This window comes from Sphaerodactylus townsendi, linkage group LG03, assembly GCF_021028975.2.
Source record: "Sphaerodactylus townsendi isolate TG3544 linkage group LG03, MPM_Stown_v2.3, whole genome shotgun sequence".
NCBI classification, from domain to species: domain Eukaryota; kingdom Metazoa; phylum Chordata; class Lepidosauria; order Squamata; family Sphaerodactylidae; genus Sphaerodactylus; species Sphaerodactylus townsendi.
Window position 1 is genome coordinate 22095643 of NC_059427.1, and position 17412 is coordinate 22113054.

Below are 17412 nucleotides of genomic sequence, written 5' to 3' on the forward strand. Positions count from 1 at the left end.
GAGGACAGAACCAAGGAAAGGATGGAAGTGGGACAATGGGGAGGGATGAGGTTCCCAACCTCCAGGTAAGGGCTGGGGACCTACCAATTGATAGTGCAAGTCTGTGCAGAGTTGCTGCAGTCTAAGCCCACTGAAATCCATGTACGAAGAAGAAGAAGAAGAAGAAGAAGAAGAAGAAGAAGAAGAAGAAGAAGAAGAAGAAGAAGAAGAAGAAAAGGAGTTTGAATTTATATCTCCCCTTTCTCTCCTGTAGGAGACTCAAAGGGGCTGACAATCTCCTTGCCCTTCCCCCCTCACAACAAACACCCTGTGAGGCAGGTGGGGCTGAGAGAGCTCCGAAGAACTGTGACTAGCCCAAGGTCACCCAGCTGGCGTGTGTGGGAGTGCACAGGCTAATCTGAATTCTCCAGATAAGCCTCCACAGCTCAGGCGGCAGAGCGGAGAATCAAACCCGGTTCCTCCAGATTAGATACATGACCTCTTAACCTCCTACGCCACTGCTGCTCCTTAGGCTAGAGCAGCTCTACACAGGACCGTATTTTAATGGCCAAGGCTTCAAAGTACCCTAATTTCTGTTATACGTGGGGTCAGGTTGTCTCATGAGACAGGGCCCAGCGACATCACATTGAATACCTATAATTTCATAACCCATTTGGAACTGTATCTGTGAATATACAGGGTCGTAATTATCTGGCTTTAAAGAAATGGACTCGCACACATAAAAATTGGTTTAAAAATGAAAGTAACACAAAAATGAATGATGCAATAGATGTAAGATGCCGTTGAGCTTATTGCCTTATTTACAGCAGCTGCCCCAAGCCAGGATTGGATCTTTTTTTTAAAGGAAGGCAAAAGTGCAAATTGATGACCCCCATATATTATATACATATTTTTTTCTTTATAATATCTGCTGTTCCTCCTGCCCCCTCTGCATGCTACCTAGGGCAGGTGCTCCCTTGCCCCCCGCCCAGATCCAGCTTTACTACAAAATAGCACACATATAAGTCCTAAAAGAAGCCATCTTCTTGTGTGTGGGCAAGCAAATGGTCCTGAGATATCTACCCACCCTTTAGGGCCCAGAAAGGAAATCCCAGAACTTAAATTTCCGAACCAAAGCCTGGGATCATTTGGCAACCCAGCCTTGGAACTGAAATCCAATAAAGTGTCAAGAATTTCTGTTGAGGATCCCAGCCCCTGCTGCAGAGGTGGGATCCAGCAGGTTCTCACAGGTTCCCGAGAGTAGGTTACTAATTATTTGTGTGTGCCGAGAGGGAGTTACTAATTGGAGATTTTGCCACGTGATTTTTGCCTTACTTACGCCCTCCTCTCAGCAGTAGCACGAAGAACTTGAAGCAGTCTAGCAGGAGGTGCACTGGCGTGCGTGGCAGCCTGCGCCTGCGTGCATTCGTTTCCCGCCCAAGGACCGGCGCAGCAGCTGTGTCCTTGCCACAGCCCCGCTTAGGAATGCCCCGCCCCCGGAATGTCCGGCCACACCCCCATCGTGGCCTTCCCAGCCCCATTGGTGCTACGCCACAGTTTGAATCCCACCACTATGGGAACCTGTCACTAAATTTTTTGGATCCCACCACTGCCCTGCTGCCTCATAGAACCACAATTTCCAGGGTTCAGGGTTACTAAAAATAGCTGAAGTCTGTAACACAGACGCACTCCCAATGTTTAGCAAAAATTCCCCATAAGCTGCTAGGCATTCTGTTCCTCCCTCTCCAGCTGTAGCAGAGTGTGTGGGCAGAAACTCACATTTTATGACTGATCTTCAGCTGCAAATCCACGGCATTCCCGGGGCCCACGTTTTGGTGAAGGCAACTTCCCAGAGCCCCTCCAAATGCTTTTTGCAAATGTGTTTGGCAGACTTCCTTTCGTTTCAAGCATTTTCTGATTTGTCTGTGCGCGTGAAAGCCACGGGAGAGGCCACACACAGATCCAGACATGCTCTCTTCCTAATAACAGGAGTTTAGAGTTGTAGCAACTAGTGAGGCATCTCGAAGCTTCTAACCGTAACAAATTCTCTCCCTGTGGACTCCAGCCCTGGCTGGCGGATGAAGGGAGTTGGTCAGCTGACTTGAGAGAAACCTTTGTAAAAACTTCATAGGGCTGGCAACAGATTGTCTTGTCTATACCCTGGATACCAAGACTTATGTTGGAGATGTCACTCAAGTCGGGCATGTTTTTGGCCCCAGACTTATTTTTCAGAGTTAATGGGCCACAATTTACCATTTGATCTTGCGGTTGTGTTAGTATGATAAATGTGGTGTGTCTGCCTCAGATAGAGAACTTATTTCAAGCTTGTTAACCAGTGCAAGATTACTGGAAATCCTCTGTCACCCCTCATGTTAATGACAGTGTTATAAGAGTATGGGAAATTGCTCCCGTATCTAAAATGGCCTCTTCAAGGAGAAGAACAGCTCAAGAAAATGTAAGGGCTGATAAGTTTGCAGAAAGATGGGCTTTGTTTATAACGCCATGGAATGATAAAGTTAAAAATAGTTTCTCTCATTTTGTTTGAGAGCGCGTGTGGTGTAGTGGTTAAGAGCAGGTGGACTCTAATCTGGAGAACTGCGTTTGATTCTGCACTCTTCCACCTGAGTGGTGGACTCTTATCTAGTGAACCAGATTTGTTTCCCCACTCCTACATTCCTGCTGGGTGGCCTTGGGCTAGTCACAGTTCTCTCAGAACTCTCTCAGCCCCACCTACCTCACAAGGTGACAGCTGTGGTGGGGAGAGGAAGGGAAAGGAGTTTTTAAGTCGCCCTGAGTCTCCCTACTGGAGAGAAAGGTGGGGCATAAATCCAAACTCTTGTTCTTGTTGGTTTTGAAATTTTGTAATGACTACTCTTTTTGTGTTTTCCCCCTACTTCTCTCTTTTTCTTTTTTTTCTTGGTAAAAATAAAATTTAAATTTAAAAAGTGTCCAAACATTAAAAGGAAGACCACGTAAGTCAAGAAATTAGCATGAGTTTGAAATATTTGATGAAGGAAAACCAACGGGTGAGAAAGACACCTGAGCTCCACCACCAAAGCGCACAGGAAGCCACGGGGCGAAGGTGATGGAAATGGAATCCAAACCTCCAGAAAGCTGCTCAGTCTCTTCAGATTCACTGGCTCATTTACTCCTTGGCCCCTGTCTCCAACCCTCCAAAGCCTCCTGCTTGTCTGCTCTGATGTCTGCCAGCCATCATCCCTACAGAAAAATAGTGTAGCCAGTTATCACATGGCCGCTAACCTACCTTTTCTGGGCAGAGTAATTGAGGGAGGGGTAATGACTCCCAATTCATCTGCTCTACACCCTTTTCATCCTGGCTTCAGGCCAGGTTATGGGATGGAGAGGGCTCTGCTTAGCTTTAGCTGATGGCCTTTGTCTGAGTGCAGACAAAGGCCAAGACTCTCCGAGAGCCAGTGTGGTGTAGTGGTTAAGAGCAGGTGGATCCTAATCTGGATAACCAGGTTTGATTCCTCACTCCTCCACGTGAGTGGCGGAGGCTTATCTCGTGAACCAGATGTGTTTCCACACTCCTACATTCCTGCTGGGTGACCTTGGGCTAGTCACGATTCTCTCAGGACTCTCTCAGCCCCACCTACCTCACAAGGTGTCTGTTGTGGGGAGAGGAAGGGAAAGGAGCTCGTAAGCCACCTTGAGTCTTTTTACAGGACAGAAAGGGGGGTGTAAATGGAGCAGCAGTGGCATAGGAGGTTAAGAGCTCATGTATCATCATCACCATCATCATCAACCTTTTATTGGCATGAGTTTAAAATACAACAGAGAGGTTGAGGTTAAGAGCTCGTGTATCTAATCTGGAGGAACCGGGTTTGATTCCCAGCTCTGCCGCCTGAGCTGTGGAGGCTTATCTGGGGAATTCAGATTAGCCTGTGCACTCCCACACATGCCAGCTGGCGTCACAGCTTCTTGGAGCTCTCTCAGCCCCACCTACCTCACAGGGTGTTTGTTGTGAGGGGGGAAGGGCAAGGAGATTGTAAGCCCCTTTGAGTCTCCTGCAGGAGAGAAAGGGGGGATATAAATCCAAACTCTTCTTCTTCTTCTTCTAAATCCAAACTCTTCTCTCTTCTTCTGTTGCACTTGCTGGATTTATTATCGTGCCATGGTGTTCAGCCATCTGGAGACAGAAGTAGGTATCAGAGTTCGTTGAGCTGGTACAACTCATTCTTCATGGATCAGACTGAAAGTTTTGCTATTGGAAATACATAACCTACAGAGCCCTTCATGGCCTTGACCCGTCTTATTTGCAGGACCGGCTCTCTCCCTACATTCCACCATGACAACTAGGCTCAAGTCAGCTGGGACTTCTGCAAGGGACAGCCTGCAAATGTGGAAAAATCAACAACTGCCCATACACGTGCTTTCTCTGTTGTGGCTCCTGGAATGGCCTGACCGAGGAGGTCAGGAAAACTTCCACTTTCTGCAAACTGTGCAAAAGTGAGCGATTCCAAAGGACTTTCCTGCAGAGGTAATAAGGTTGCACTACTATACTAAGTGATTTATAAGCTTGCTTGGATAAATGATTAGGGACTGTGGTCTGCGCTACTGTGGAGAGCTTATTGTAAGCAGGATTCTATTATGTAATTTCTGTACTGTTTAATCTGTCATGCGGATACTTATGCCATGCTTTCCGGCTTCTGAAACCCTAATACGTTGGTTATTCAGAGTCCCACTCTGTTGACTGCTCTGACTCACTCTATGTAGCCTGCCTTGAGACCCTGCGAGAAAGATGGACTACAAATAACATAAATAAACAAAAGCAAAGCAAGAGCTCTTCTGGATCAGACTAAGGCAGTGATAGCGAACCTTTTCGAGTCCAAGTGCCCAAATTGCAACCCAAAACCCACATCTATTGCAAGGTGCCAACACAGCAATTTAACCTGAATACTGAGGTTTTAGTTTAGAAAAAACGGTTGGCTCTGAGGTGTGCGTTACTTGGGAGTAAGCTTGGTGGTAGTCGGTGGCTTTGCTTTGAAGCAACCGTGCAACACTTCCAACGGGTGAATCACAACCCTAAGAGGGTTTACTCAGAAGCAAGCCCCATTGCCAGCAACCAAGCTTACTCCCAGGTAAAGGATCGCGCTTTAGAATAGAATAGAATAGAATAGAATCTTTATTGGCCAAGTGTGATTGGACACACAAGGAATTTGTCTCCGGTGCATATGCTCTCAGTGTACATAAAAGAAAAATACATTTGTCAAGAATCATAAGGTACAGCACTTAATCATAAGGTACAGCACTTAATGATTGTCATATAGGTCTAGTAAGCAATCAGGAAACAATCAGTAGTAATGAAAACATAAAATGTAAAATCATAAAATAAAATAAAATAAAATGTCAGCACAGGCTATAGTCATACAGTCATAAGTGGGAGGAGATGGGTAATAGGGTCTTTAGTTCTCCAGGGTCTTTAGTTCTTCACATGAAAATCAGTGGGGTTTAACAGCTCTTAACAGGGTTACCTATACTGCTTCCCCAAAACTCTTAGGTTTAATGCTAATAATTGAGCCCAGCGGCCCAGGCCAGCCTAGAGGGGGTGGGTGTGGGGGTGTGTGTGTGTGTGTGTGTGCGCGCGCGCGATTCTGTTTGCGTGTGCCCACAGAGAGGGCTCTGAGTGCCACCGTGCCATAGGTTTGCCACCACTGGACTAAGGGATCGAATCTGGGGTCTTCTGTAGACAAAGGACATGTTTCACTACTGACTTACGGACCCTCCCCGCAACAAAGTGACACACCAACCAATAGTATGCTCCGCAGAGTTCAAGTGGACATATTCCCAGGTCAAGCAGCCACAGGGTTGCATCCATTGACCCCAACCTGGAAAAAGTAAGACACATTTAAGTCTTACTGAAATCAATCCGTAGACACATTTTATTGATTTCAATGGTACTTTAAGCATGACTCAACTGGAGGTTACAGCATTTCTTCAAGGTAGGAGAGGGGAGGGGTGGGTGGGTGGCATGGAAGGAAAGGAGAGGGAGGGGGAAGAGACCTGGCACCTGGACATGGCCCACCCACCCTAGCAGAGGAAGAGGGAGGGGAGGGAGGGGTGACATGCAAGGGAAGGGGTGGGAGGGAGGGAGGGAGGGAGGAAAGTGTGGCATGCAAGGGAGGGAGGGAGGGGAAGCATGCAAGGGAAGGGGAGGGAGGGAAGGAGACCAGGCATCTGGACATGGCCCACCCACCCTAGCAGAGGGAGAGGGAGGGGAGGGAGCGGTGGCATGTAAGGGAAGGGGAGGGAGGGGTAGCATGCAAGCGAAGGGGAGGGAGGGGGAGGAGACCCGGCATCTGGACATGGCCCACCCACCCTAGCAGAGGGAGAGGGAGGGGAGGGAGCGGTGGCATGTAAGGGAAGGGGAGGGGGGGGTAGCATGGAAGGGAAGGGGAGGGAGGGGGAGGAGACCCGGCATCTGGACATGGCCCACCCACCCTAGCAGAGGGAGAGGGAGGGGAGGGAGCAGTGGCATGCAATGGAAGGGGAGGGGAGGGAGGGGTAGCATGGAAGGGAAGGGGAGGGAGGAGCCTTCCCTTTAATACAGAGACAAACCTTTCACTGGGTCAGGTAAATATGGACCAATGGAGCTGCCTTATCCTGAAAGAGATGACTGGACCATCAAAGTCAGCATCCTTTCTGTTTAGACTGGCCGTGGCTCTCCAGGGTCTCAGGAAGATGTCTTTCAGATCACCTGCGGCTACCTGATCTTTTTAACTAGAGATTGAACCAGACCTCCAAATCTAACTTTCTTGGCCCATCTAACTCAGTACTTACTGGGAATTACAACAAGCCCACATTGTTTGAGGCAGGCATCTTTTTGCACTCTTGCCCCTTGAGAATTCTGACTCCAGGGCCCCAAAGGCTGACCAATCAGTTCCCCTGGATAAAATGGCTGGTTTGGAGGGTGGACTCTGTGGTACTGGATCCCACTGAGGTCCCTCCTCTCTCCAAACCCCACCCTCCCCAGATTCCACCTCCAAATCGCCAGGCAACATTAGTGAAACATGACACCAGATCATCTTCCTGAAACTCCTTTAACGGCCTTTTGAAAAGCAGAGCCTCAAAAAATCAGCATTCAGTACCGGAATTTAAGCTTGGATCACGGAAAGCAAGAAAAGCACCTCTGATCATGTGCAGAGCGCCTTCCTCTCATTCACCAAATCCCTGCAGTGACGTAGGTATAGATTTTTTAATGGGGTGAGTTCGGTGACTGAGCTGACTTTCCGGCTGTTCCATTCCATGCATTGTTTCGAGCAAGTCGGACATGTAATGGGGGGGGGTTTAACCATTTTATGAACACTCCCACCACTTACTTGGAAAGCATATAACAGGAATCTTTGGGAGAAAGAACCCCAGTTGCAGCTTGAGAGAAAAATAATGTCTATCTTGCCTTTTTTCTTGATTCAAGAGGGCTTACAATATAACCATCAAGGTATAAACGATATGCCCGTTCCCATGGTCAAATTGCTGCTCCTTTTTCACTGCTGCCTGCCGCTGGATCCACCTTTACCTGGTACACGTATGTGCTTGTCCTCAAGGGTTTGCAACATGCTACTCAGGCATGAATGGGGACAGGTAAAGGGAAGGCTCCACGGTTCTGACTCTTACAAGACTCTGGTTTTGGGTTTCCCATCTGGTCATCTGGAGAGGACTCAGGATTTGGGAGTGAACTTGGCATGCAGTCATCTCTGTGGCCCCTTCCGCACATGCCGAATAATGTGCTTTCAATTCACTTCCAATGCACTTTGCAGCGGGATTTTACTGTGCGGAATAGCAAAATCCACTCGCAAGCCATTGTGAAAGTGGATTGAAAGTGCATTATTCTGCATGTGCGGAAGAGGTCTCTGTGTTGAATTTTTTTTATTTACTCTCTTGGAAAAATAGGAACAGAGATTATTTTTTAAAGGGGGGAGTTAGTGAAAGGGGGGGAAATGCTCCAGCTCTGAAAAAGATTTGTGGCACCTTCTAATCCACAGGTGTCAAACTCGCGGCCCTCCAGATGTTATGGACTACAGTTCCCATCATGATGCTGGCAAGGGATGATGGGAACTGTAGTCCATAACATCTGAAGGGCCGCGAGTTTGACACGGAAGCAGGGGCTACAACTGGGCAATCCTACACAGAGTTACTCCATTCTAAACCCATGGATTTCAATGGCCTTAGACTAAAGCCGTGGTGGCGAACCTTTGGCACTCCAGATGTTATGGACTACAATTCCCATCAGCCCCTGCCAGCATGGCCAATTGGGGCTGATGGGAATTGTAGTCCATAACATCTGGAGTGCCAAAGGTTCACCACCACTGGACTAAAGCAACTCTGTGTAGGACTGCATTGTAAATTTGTTGCCCTTTGCGGTGCCACAAGACTCTTTGGCTGTTGCAAACCAACACAGTTTGCCCCCTCGTTTCCAAGGGACTGAGGTTTCGGAAAGGGCAGATGGCTGGGTTTCAGCTGGAAAGAGAAGAGCATCTTTCCTCTTAATTAGATTCGGCTTCCTTTGGGGGTGTGGGAAAACAGTCATGCTGGACTGTCTGGGAAGCGCTAATTAGAGCCTCCTCTGATTTGTTAGCCACTAATTAGACATCGCAGTGTTTCCAAACAGAAACGTCTGATGTCTTGACGCGGGATTTCACTCAAGAATGGGATCCTATCCTTTAATCCCAAATTGAAGCAATTTTGGGACTCTTGGTGGCTTTCTTGAAAGATCCTTACGTTCTCCCTTCCCTTCATCAGAATTCTCAATGAAGTGTGTGTATGCAGTTGGCTAATGGCAATCTTCTAAGGTTTTCCAGGCAAGTGATGAATAGAGGTGGATTGCCATTGCCTTCCTCTATGGAGCAATCCCGGACTTCCTTGTTGATCTCCCATCCAAGAACGAACCAGAATTTACCTGCTAAGTTTCTGACCATCCAGATCAGCGAATTCCAAATGGTGCATCTGTAAAAGACAGGCGCCTTTTGGTTACTCTTTCCTTTCTTTGGACAGATGTTACTCACAAACTCTCTTATCTGTCTTTGGGAATTTCATAAATGAAGCAAGGCATGGGTCCCCTTTAGCATCTGAACAACAATGGCGTATTGTCAAAAGCTTTCATGGCCAGAATTAACTGGTTGTTGTGGGTTTTTCAGGTTGCGCGGCCATGGTCTGGGAGTTTTCATTCTGAACATTTTGCCTGCATCTATGACTATCGTCTTCAGAGACAAGTCACAGTAAGATGTGTTTCTCTCCATGGCTCACAAAACACTCCAGACTGTTTACACAAACCACTCCACAGTGTAGCATGAAGAGAAACACATCTTACCGTGACATCCCTCTGAAGATGCCAGCCATGGATGCGGGCAAAATGTTAGGAGCTAAAACTACCAGACCGTGGTCACATAGCCCAGAAAACCCACAACAGCCAGTGAATGACTGCAGCTCCTTAATCGGAATTAGAACATCTCCTTTATACTCAGGGCTTCACTAGACAACATCCGCTGACTTGTGAACAGACCTTCGGATGCTTTTAATTTTCATTTGATGTAGTGAGGGGATTTGGATCAGAATTGTGGCATGGGGTAGAAAGGGGTTTGCTTGTCACCCCCAATGAAATGTCCTATATAGGAATCCCTCCCCAGCCCCAGCATCCCTTTGCCTGGTAGGGAAAAAAACTTGTCTCACTCCACCAACATCAGGTGCAAACACCTGGGGATCCTTGAAGAAGAAGCCACAATATTCTCATTCATTCACTATCCTCTACTTCTCACCTCCACACACATAATTAATAGGGACTTTCATTTTCTGCAGTGGCATATCTACAGAACTCTGCAAGGAATCTGGTACAGAATTTATGTTCCTAAGAACCGCAGTTTTAGTTTCTCAATTCGAGACCTACTGTCTGATCCTTTTAACTGAAGATGCCGAGGATCGAACCTGGGATATTCCACATCCCAAGCAGATGCTCTATCACTGAGCCACAACTGCTTCCCCTCCTCTTAGCCTAACCTGCTTTGCGGGATTGTTGTGGGAATAAACTGGAAGAGGGCAGAACCACGTATGTCACCCCAAGACTCCTTGGCGGAAGGGAAAGGTTAAATATGCAGCAATTAAATGGTTTAATGCAGCTGCTGTAAGAAAGGTTTCTGTGGTTTGTAACTGTTCATGCAAGGAGTAGCGTAAGTTATATGTTTTGTGTCAACCATATAGGAAATGCATCTGTCTCTGTTTTTGTATTCATCTGTTCAAGAAAGGGATTGAAACAGGATTCATCCTGGCTTCCTGTTGCGCAGGTGTAAAAAGCAACCGTGTGTGTGAAATAGCTGTGATATTACTGTGATTGTGCAATCAGACGGGGAAATAATTGCTTGTAAAATGTGCACGTCCAAATACAACATCCTTACAACTTCTCTGCTATGCCATTTGGACTCTCATTTTGATACAATGCACAGGACGCCTTTCCAACATCCATAGTTTGTATTCAGTGTTGTACATTTTGTCAATACACATTCTTCTTCTTTTTTAAAAGTCATTTAAATTCCTGATTAGTTTTTTTCCATGAGGGCCGTTTTGAGACTGAAGCAAAAGGTGGATACCGTGTTTCCCCGAATATAAGACAGTGTCTTATATTAATTTTTGCTCCCAAAGATGCGCTATATCAGGGGATGTCTTATTTTTCTGTGTTCTGTTCGTCGGGCATGCTTCCAAACAAAAACATTGCTATGTCTTACTTTTGGAAGATGCCTTATATTTCGCAAAACCTCTACTATGTCTTATTTTTAGGGGATGTCTTATATTCGGGGAAACAGGGTATGTACAAGACTTCATCCCGTATCCCTTCAACGTCCCTCTGCATCCCTCTTTCACATCTCGGTTAGTAAGAGTAGGGATTTGGATGTAACTGTCAGGGAATATAGAAAAAGTGGTGTGCATCTTGTGAGCAGGCAGATCAAAGGGATCTAGTTGACAGCTCCTTTCAAATGAAGCACCTGTCAAAAGCCAGATGTAACTGTGCAGAACCAGTACAAACCAGATCACTGACCTTCACTGTGATAGGATAACAGATGTACAAATGTAAAGCCTGTTCACTGGTACTGGGTCTAGGGCAGTGATGGCGAACCTATGGCACGGGTGCCAGAGGTGGTACTCGGAGCCCTCTCTGTGGGCACGCACACACAGAGTTCGTCATGTGGGGGCGGAAAATCACCCCCCCACACACACACACACACATCTAGGCTGGCCTTTGCCACTGAGTACGATGTGCGCACACCGCGGTGAGCAGGGAGGACTTGTCTGGCGGGCCTGGTGCCTGTGCTCTGGGTGGCTGCTGCCTGAAGGGGGCGCAGAGGAGGCAGAGATGCTAAAGAGGCACAGAGCTGTGTGCGCAGGACTTGCTGGAGGGACAGGCTGGCCCCTGGTCAAGTGGGTGGGGCGGAGGAAGAGGGAGCCAACTGGTTTTTTCTAAACTAAAACCTCAGCATTCAGGTTAAATTGTCGGGTTGGCACTTTGCAATAAATAAGTGGGGTTTGGGTTGCAGTTTGGGCACTCGGACTCAAAAAGGTTCACCATCACTGGTCTAGGGCAGTGGTGGCGAACCTTCGGCACTCCAGATGTTATGGACCACAACTCCCATCAGCCCCTGCCAGCATGACCAATTGGCCATGCTGGCAGGGGCTGATGGGAATTGTAGTCCATAACATCTGGAGTGCCGAAGGTTCACCACCACAGGTCTAGGGAGTTTGGGAGTTTCTGCGGAGCATGCTGTCCAATTGTTCACTGATATTTGTCTACACTGTAAATACCTGCACCTAAGATAAAGTCTTCTTGAAAGTAAAGCTACTTTGTGGTGTGGTGGTTCCGTCTGCTGTGCCTAACCTGTTGCAGCTGCACTTAGCCTGCCTTGGTAACACAGCTTTTGCTGGATAAAGTCTGCGTCAGTAACCACCTTTGTGGATGGTTTTGGTTCCCAATTCCTAGTTTAATGGAGCAACTTTATGCAAAAACCAGCTAATTTTCATGCACTGTCACCAGACAGTGTTGTCATGTTGTGTTGGAGTGGAATATGAATGTGTGAAAGAGGGTACAAAAGAGTTTATCAGCCAAAACGGAGACTGCAGCCAAGAAACTAGGAGGAGATTGAGACTGGCAGCCATGAAGGAGTTAGAAAAGACTCTCGTGTGTAAGGACGTGTCACTGGTGGCTAAGACCAAAATAACTCACACCAAGATCATTCACACTGTGGTATCCCCCATTACTATACATGGTTGTGGAAATTGCACAATGAAGAAATCTGACAGAATAAAATTTATTCATTTTAAAAGTGGTGTTGGAGGACAGTTTTGCAATCATCACAGATGACCAAAAGAGAGAGAGAGAGAGAAACAAGTGAGTTCCAGATCAAATCAAGTCTGAACTAGAAGCTGAAATGACAAGAGGAAAAGAGGAAGAGTATGAGATAGATTGACCCTATAAAGGAAGCCACGGCCCTCTGCTTGCAAGATCTTAAAAAGGCTGTTGATGAAAGGATGTTTTGACTTCATTCATTCCAAGGGTCATGACAGATCAGAAGCAACTTGATGCCACATAATACATACACATGTAAAAAGAGTAATCGTTTTGTCTCCGCCCCCCATCACTTTGATTTATCCCAGTCTTGACTTAATTTATATCAATATTTCTGCCTTCTGCTGCCAACTCCACAGTCATACCATCCTGTTCTCACCCTTCCTTTCCCTTATTTATGCATACGCTACAGAGGCGATGCAGATTCTCAGCCCCCAATATTCTCAGGCTGTGTTTTCCTTACAATTATCTGTCTAATTAACTGATCAACCAGTTATATCAGTGCGGTTAGTTGACTAATTCCTTGAAAATAAAACGGCGCTGTGTAAAATGACTGTTCAATACCACTGTCATTATTGCAAACAATCAGTGTGAGATAGTTCCAGTAATGCACTCCAGAAAACGTTTCCCCCTCCCTCAACCCCCCCCCCCCGCCCAATGAATTGACTTCCAAGAGGAACTGTTACCTTCATTAAATATCTGGGTAAATATCATCTCGTCGTGAAACGGTTTTATTTACTGGAATTGGCTCATTAATCTCTTAATTGGTTGTAAGAAGACAGCTAATGGGCTGAAAAGGAACCATAATCAGCACTTCTGGGATGCTCGTGTGCCACCTTACCTTTTGATTCTCTGATCTATGCCTCTCCCAAACCCACAGCCGTTCCCAGCCCTCCCCTGCTCCTTCACAGGCAGCTGAATCAGTCGTTTTCCCCAGCAGCATTTTATTCTGGACTATTTACCACAACAATCTGGGATACCTCTATTTCCTGAACTGATGCTGGAAAGAATCTACAGGGAACCTGGATGCTGTTTGTTTTGCCAGAAGCGGTTTCAGGACAGGAAGTCCCCATGTGGAAGCCACTCTGGGCTCTAACTTCAACATTGTCTCCTCCCTGCCCACCAAGGGCAACCAGAACAACATTATTATGGAGAAGGCATCAAGGCAGGCCGCCTCTCTCCTCTAGGACCTCTAGTCACATTTCCAGGCCAATCCTCTCATCACAGCAGATGAGATCCCCTTAGAAAGGGGGCACAGAAGCTGGGAAGGGGCGGGTACCTTAAACTGTAGCAAAGTTTATTCCGAGTTCAAAGAGGAATAACAACTGGAAGGGCTAGTGTGAAAGAGCCTAGGATCTCCTCTCTGTTTACAAAGGAAGTAGTTATTCAATGTGTGTCTTCAGGTGCAACATCTTCCAACATCCCCCCCTCCCTGAAACAGTGGGGGAAGGGGATCAGTGCTGATCAGCTGCTTCTCTATTTTGTCTAGACAGCACTAAGTATAGCCATCTTGAGAACTTGGGAAGTGGTGGTAAAACAAACACCTTAAATAAATGAACGGGACCATGGGTCTGTAACCAATTCACCTTACTTACTGACTCTCATCTGCATGTCTGTTCAGAACCCCTTAGAGGAACTAACTGAAGGCATGGGTGCTGGGGCACTTGGGTGGGCAGACTAAAGAGAATGCCCCTCCCCTTCCCTCAAAATTGCCCCCCACAAGGAGCAGACCGGGACCCTACCCACCAGAGCCCCATTCCCCCAGTTTTAGCCAAGCTGTAGACACCCGGACCCCAATCTCTCCTCCAACCCTCTCTTTAAGCAGTCAGTTTCCTACCCATAAGATATTCACTCTCCCTTCCCTCCATGCTGAGTTAGGCAATCTGGTAGTGGTGGGTTTTCCGGGCTGTGTGACCATGGTCTGGTGGTTCTTGTTCCTAACGTTTCGCCTGCATCTGTGGCCGGCATCTTCAGAGGTGTATCACAGAGGGAAGTCTGTTACACACTGGCAATCTGGCTCATTTCCGATTGGGCTCTTTTCCCCCTAGGCAAGGCCTGGCAGCCAGGATGGAGCCACAACGATATGGATACAAGTCAGAATGAGTGGTGGTGAGAGGCAGGACTTAAGAGACTTCATTAGCCTTGTTTGAGAGGGAATAGTCCTCAGTTCTAAAGGGAATGCATTCTTTGGCCTCTGCGTCCATCATATGCCCACTGAGATTCCTTCCCAGCTGGGGAGAGCCCTTTTCCTCACCCAGCCCCCGATCCATTCCATTTTCCTTCAGACCTGACTCCAGGTCTTCTGAATTGAGTCTAAGACCAGCAAGTCTTTCCATGTCTATCTGAGATGACTCAAAGTCTGGCAGTCCAATCAATTCTGCTTCACACCCTTCCTAGACAATTACAATCAATCACCGTTCCCAATGTGTCCTCTGTAAGGCCTTTCAGCACCTTGGACAGGATCACAGAGCCAGGAAGAAGTTTCTCTTGTCCCTCCATGGTGACATACGGTAGCTGCCTAACTGTGGCGAAGATTTCGATTTAAAATCATGACACTTTCAGAACACATCAGTTTAAAATGGACACAGAGGCAACAGTTTCAAGTCACAACACTTTTCAAAACATTTCAGATGTAAGATGTAGCCATTGTCTTTTGCAGCTTTGGAATTCAACAATTTTGTCAGAAAGGAACGGATGTGACAGGTCCGGCATCCCCCCAGCCCCCTACCCCACACGAAATTAAAACAAAATGCACGTGGTGAAGTCGTTGGGGACACCATTAAGGAGAGCAATATCTCACCTCACTGAACCTCCTGGCTCTCTGGAGTCACAAACATTCCACGAGATAGCAAAGCCATCCCTCCAAACTTACCCCTCTCTTCCCAGGGAAAGCTGTTGCTCCTTTCGTTTTGCACCAATTTGGCCCTGTCTTGCCCAATCCCGTCACCAACCTTATGGAGCTGTTACTCTACGGGGTTCATTCCACCGCCCCTAACTGGTGCCAATAAAGACATCACGTACGTGCCCGGGGATCTAAGAGAGAGTTCACATTCTCGAGGCCTCCTCTTACTTCAGAGTGTTTCAGTCATCACAGCCTGTACAGTTCACCGTGCATGCATTCCCTCCCCTCGCCATACAGACAAAATCATCCCTGTAAACACAGCCATTCCCATTTGGAAAAGTAACCCATCCATCCAAACTTCGGGTCTATCCCGACCAGTTCTCACTTTCAAAACATGAGATGTCAGAGTGAACTGGTCTGGATAGACTCCTAAGCAGCCGCTCTTCCTCCGCTCCTTCTCCCTCCCTCCTTGAACCGGATTCCCCTTCCTGCTTCTTTAGTTCTGGGGTCGCCGGAGTGGTTGTAAAAGGGGTGGAGTGGGGGGTGCCGGCCCTACCTGCCAGCAGCTGCATCCAGGCGCAGATCTTGTAGACGGTGGCCGTGTTGCAGAAGAAGAAGAGGGCGAAGCAGGTGATGCAGCCCAGGATCAGCACCATGGAGAGCAGCACGAAGAAGGAGGCCGCCTTGAAGGCGCCCGAGGGGATGTGGGCGAACTCGGCGAAGGAGCCGTGGCACTTGATCTCGCGGTTGCTGCCGTCGTCGCCCGTGCAGTACTGGAAGAGGCCGAAGTAGCCCGGCTTGGGCGTGCTGACGCTGTCGCCGATCCAGTAGGGCTGGATGAAGACCACCACGTTGATGATGGCGAAGCAGATGGTGAAGATGGCCCACAGCACGCCGATGGCCCGCGAGTTGCGCATGTAGTTGTCATGGTACAGCTTGGAGGCCTCCTGCGACGGCAGCATCCTGGCCGGCGGGTCGGGGCGCGCAGCCCCCCGCAGAGACGCAGCGAAGGGCGCACCGGCACGGGCGGCGGCACCACCACCGTCTCACGGGCACGCGGCTGGGGGCCTCGGGAGCCCCGCGGCGGCGCCGGCGGAGGGAGAGCCCAGCGGGTGGCCGCCGAGGGGCCAGGCCATGGGGCGGGGGGCTGCGGGGAGGGCTGGCCCTAGACGCGCTCGCCGGCTCCCTGCCGCTGCGGCTGCAGGCGCGCCAGCCGCGACTCCATCTTGGCTGCCGTCTCTTTGCTCCTGCCTGGCCGGAGCGCGGGCACGCGGCGGGAGGCGCGGGCACGAGCTGATGGCGAGAAAGGGGAGGGGGAGGGTGGGGAGGGGGAAGGTGGCGAGGAAGCGCCCGGGCAGCTACCCAAAGGGGAGGGAGGCGGGGAGGGACGGGAGGGATCGCCACGCACATGCGCCCGGGCGTGCAGGTCAGGGGAGAGGGAGGCGAGCGGCTTTCCGCATGCGTCTGAGGATGGAAGCGAGACTGGGTCCCTGCCCCCCCTCTCCCTTCCCTCTAATCCCCCCTCCCCTTGCAAAGAATGAGTTAGAGAAGGATCGATCCCTTCCTGAGGCTGGGCTCTCGGGACCAGCCCTGGAAGATAGCAGCCCAAACTAAGAACAAGAGCACTTATGAGTGTAGGCGTGGAGTGCCTTTTGGAATAGCCACCGAGGATCCTCTGCATCCATCCCGTCCTTCCTCCAAGTCATTCAGGGTGGCACACGTGGCTCTATTCACCATTGTTATCCTCACAACAACCCAGTGAGGTAGATTAGGCTAAAAGAAACGCACTGGCCCCAGGTCACCCGGTGAGCTGAGTGGGAATTTGAACCTAAGTCTTGTAGATTCTAGTTTATGAGTAACTGCACTACTCGAGCCAGCTTGATGTTGGGCGCGCTGCTGGTGCCTCCAAAAGCAAACCACCCATGGGTGCACAAAGCTGTGGAATGAGATGAGTTCTCTCACACTTGCAGACCATGCTCTGGCAGGCATCTCCTTGCACTGGGAACACGTGGGGTCCCCCCTGTTTTTTTTCTCTAGCAACTATGGCCAGGCAAAGAAAGTTTGCTTCAGAAGCTGAGTTAGGCTGGGCTCTCTCAGCCCCACCTGCCTCACAAGGCGTCTGTTGTGGGAAGGGGAAACGAAGACATGTGTAAGCCTCTTTGAGACTCTTTGTGGTTGAGAAAAGTGGGGTATAAATTCAGACTCGTCTTCTTCTACCTGAGACCCGGAACAGCTGCAGCCAGAT

General features: G+C 48.7%; 1 protein-coding gene across 2 annotated transcripts in view; it reads right to left on the reverse strand.

The window, feature by feature from the left end:
• The window catches only part of LHFPL4 (LHFPL tetraspan subfamily member 4), a 79213-nt gene extending 62710 nt beyond the window's left edge, over window positions 1-16503 (reverse strand). The window contains exon 1 of one of the 2 annotated variants that reach the window (XM_048490086.1): window positions 15724-16503. In XM_048490086.1, coding sequence (XP_048346043.1) covers window positions 15724-16129 — 406 coding nt within the window. In that variant the 5' untranslated portion in view covers window positions 16130-16503. The remainder of the gene's footprint in view (window positions 1-15723) is intronic. The other variant, XM_048490085.1, reaches the window with a different exon arrangement.
• Between the last annotated feature and the right edge of the window lie 909 nt (window positions 16504-17412).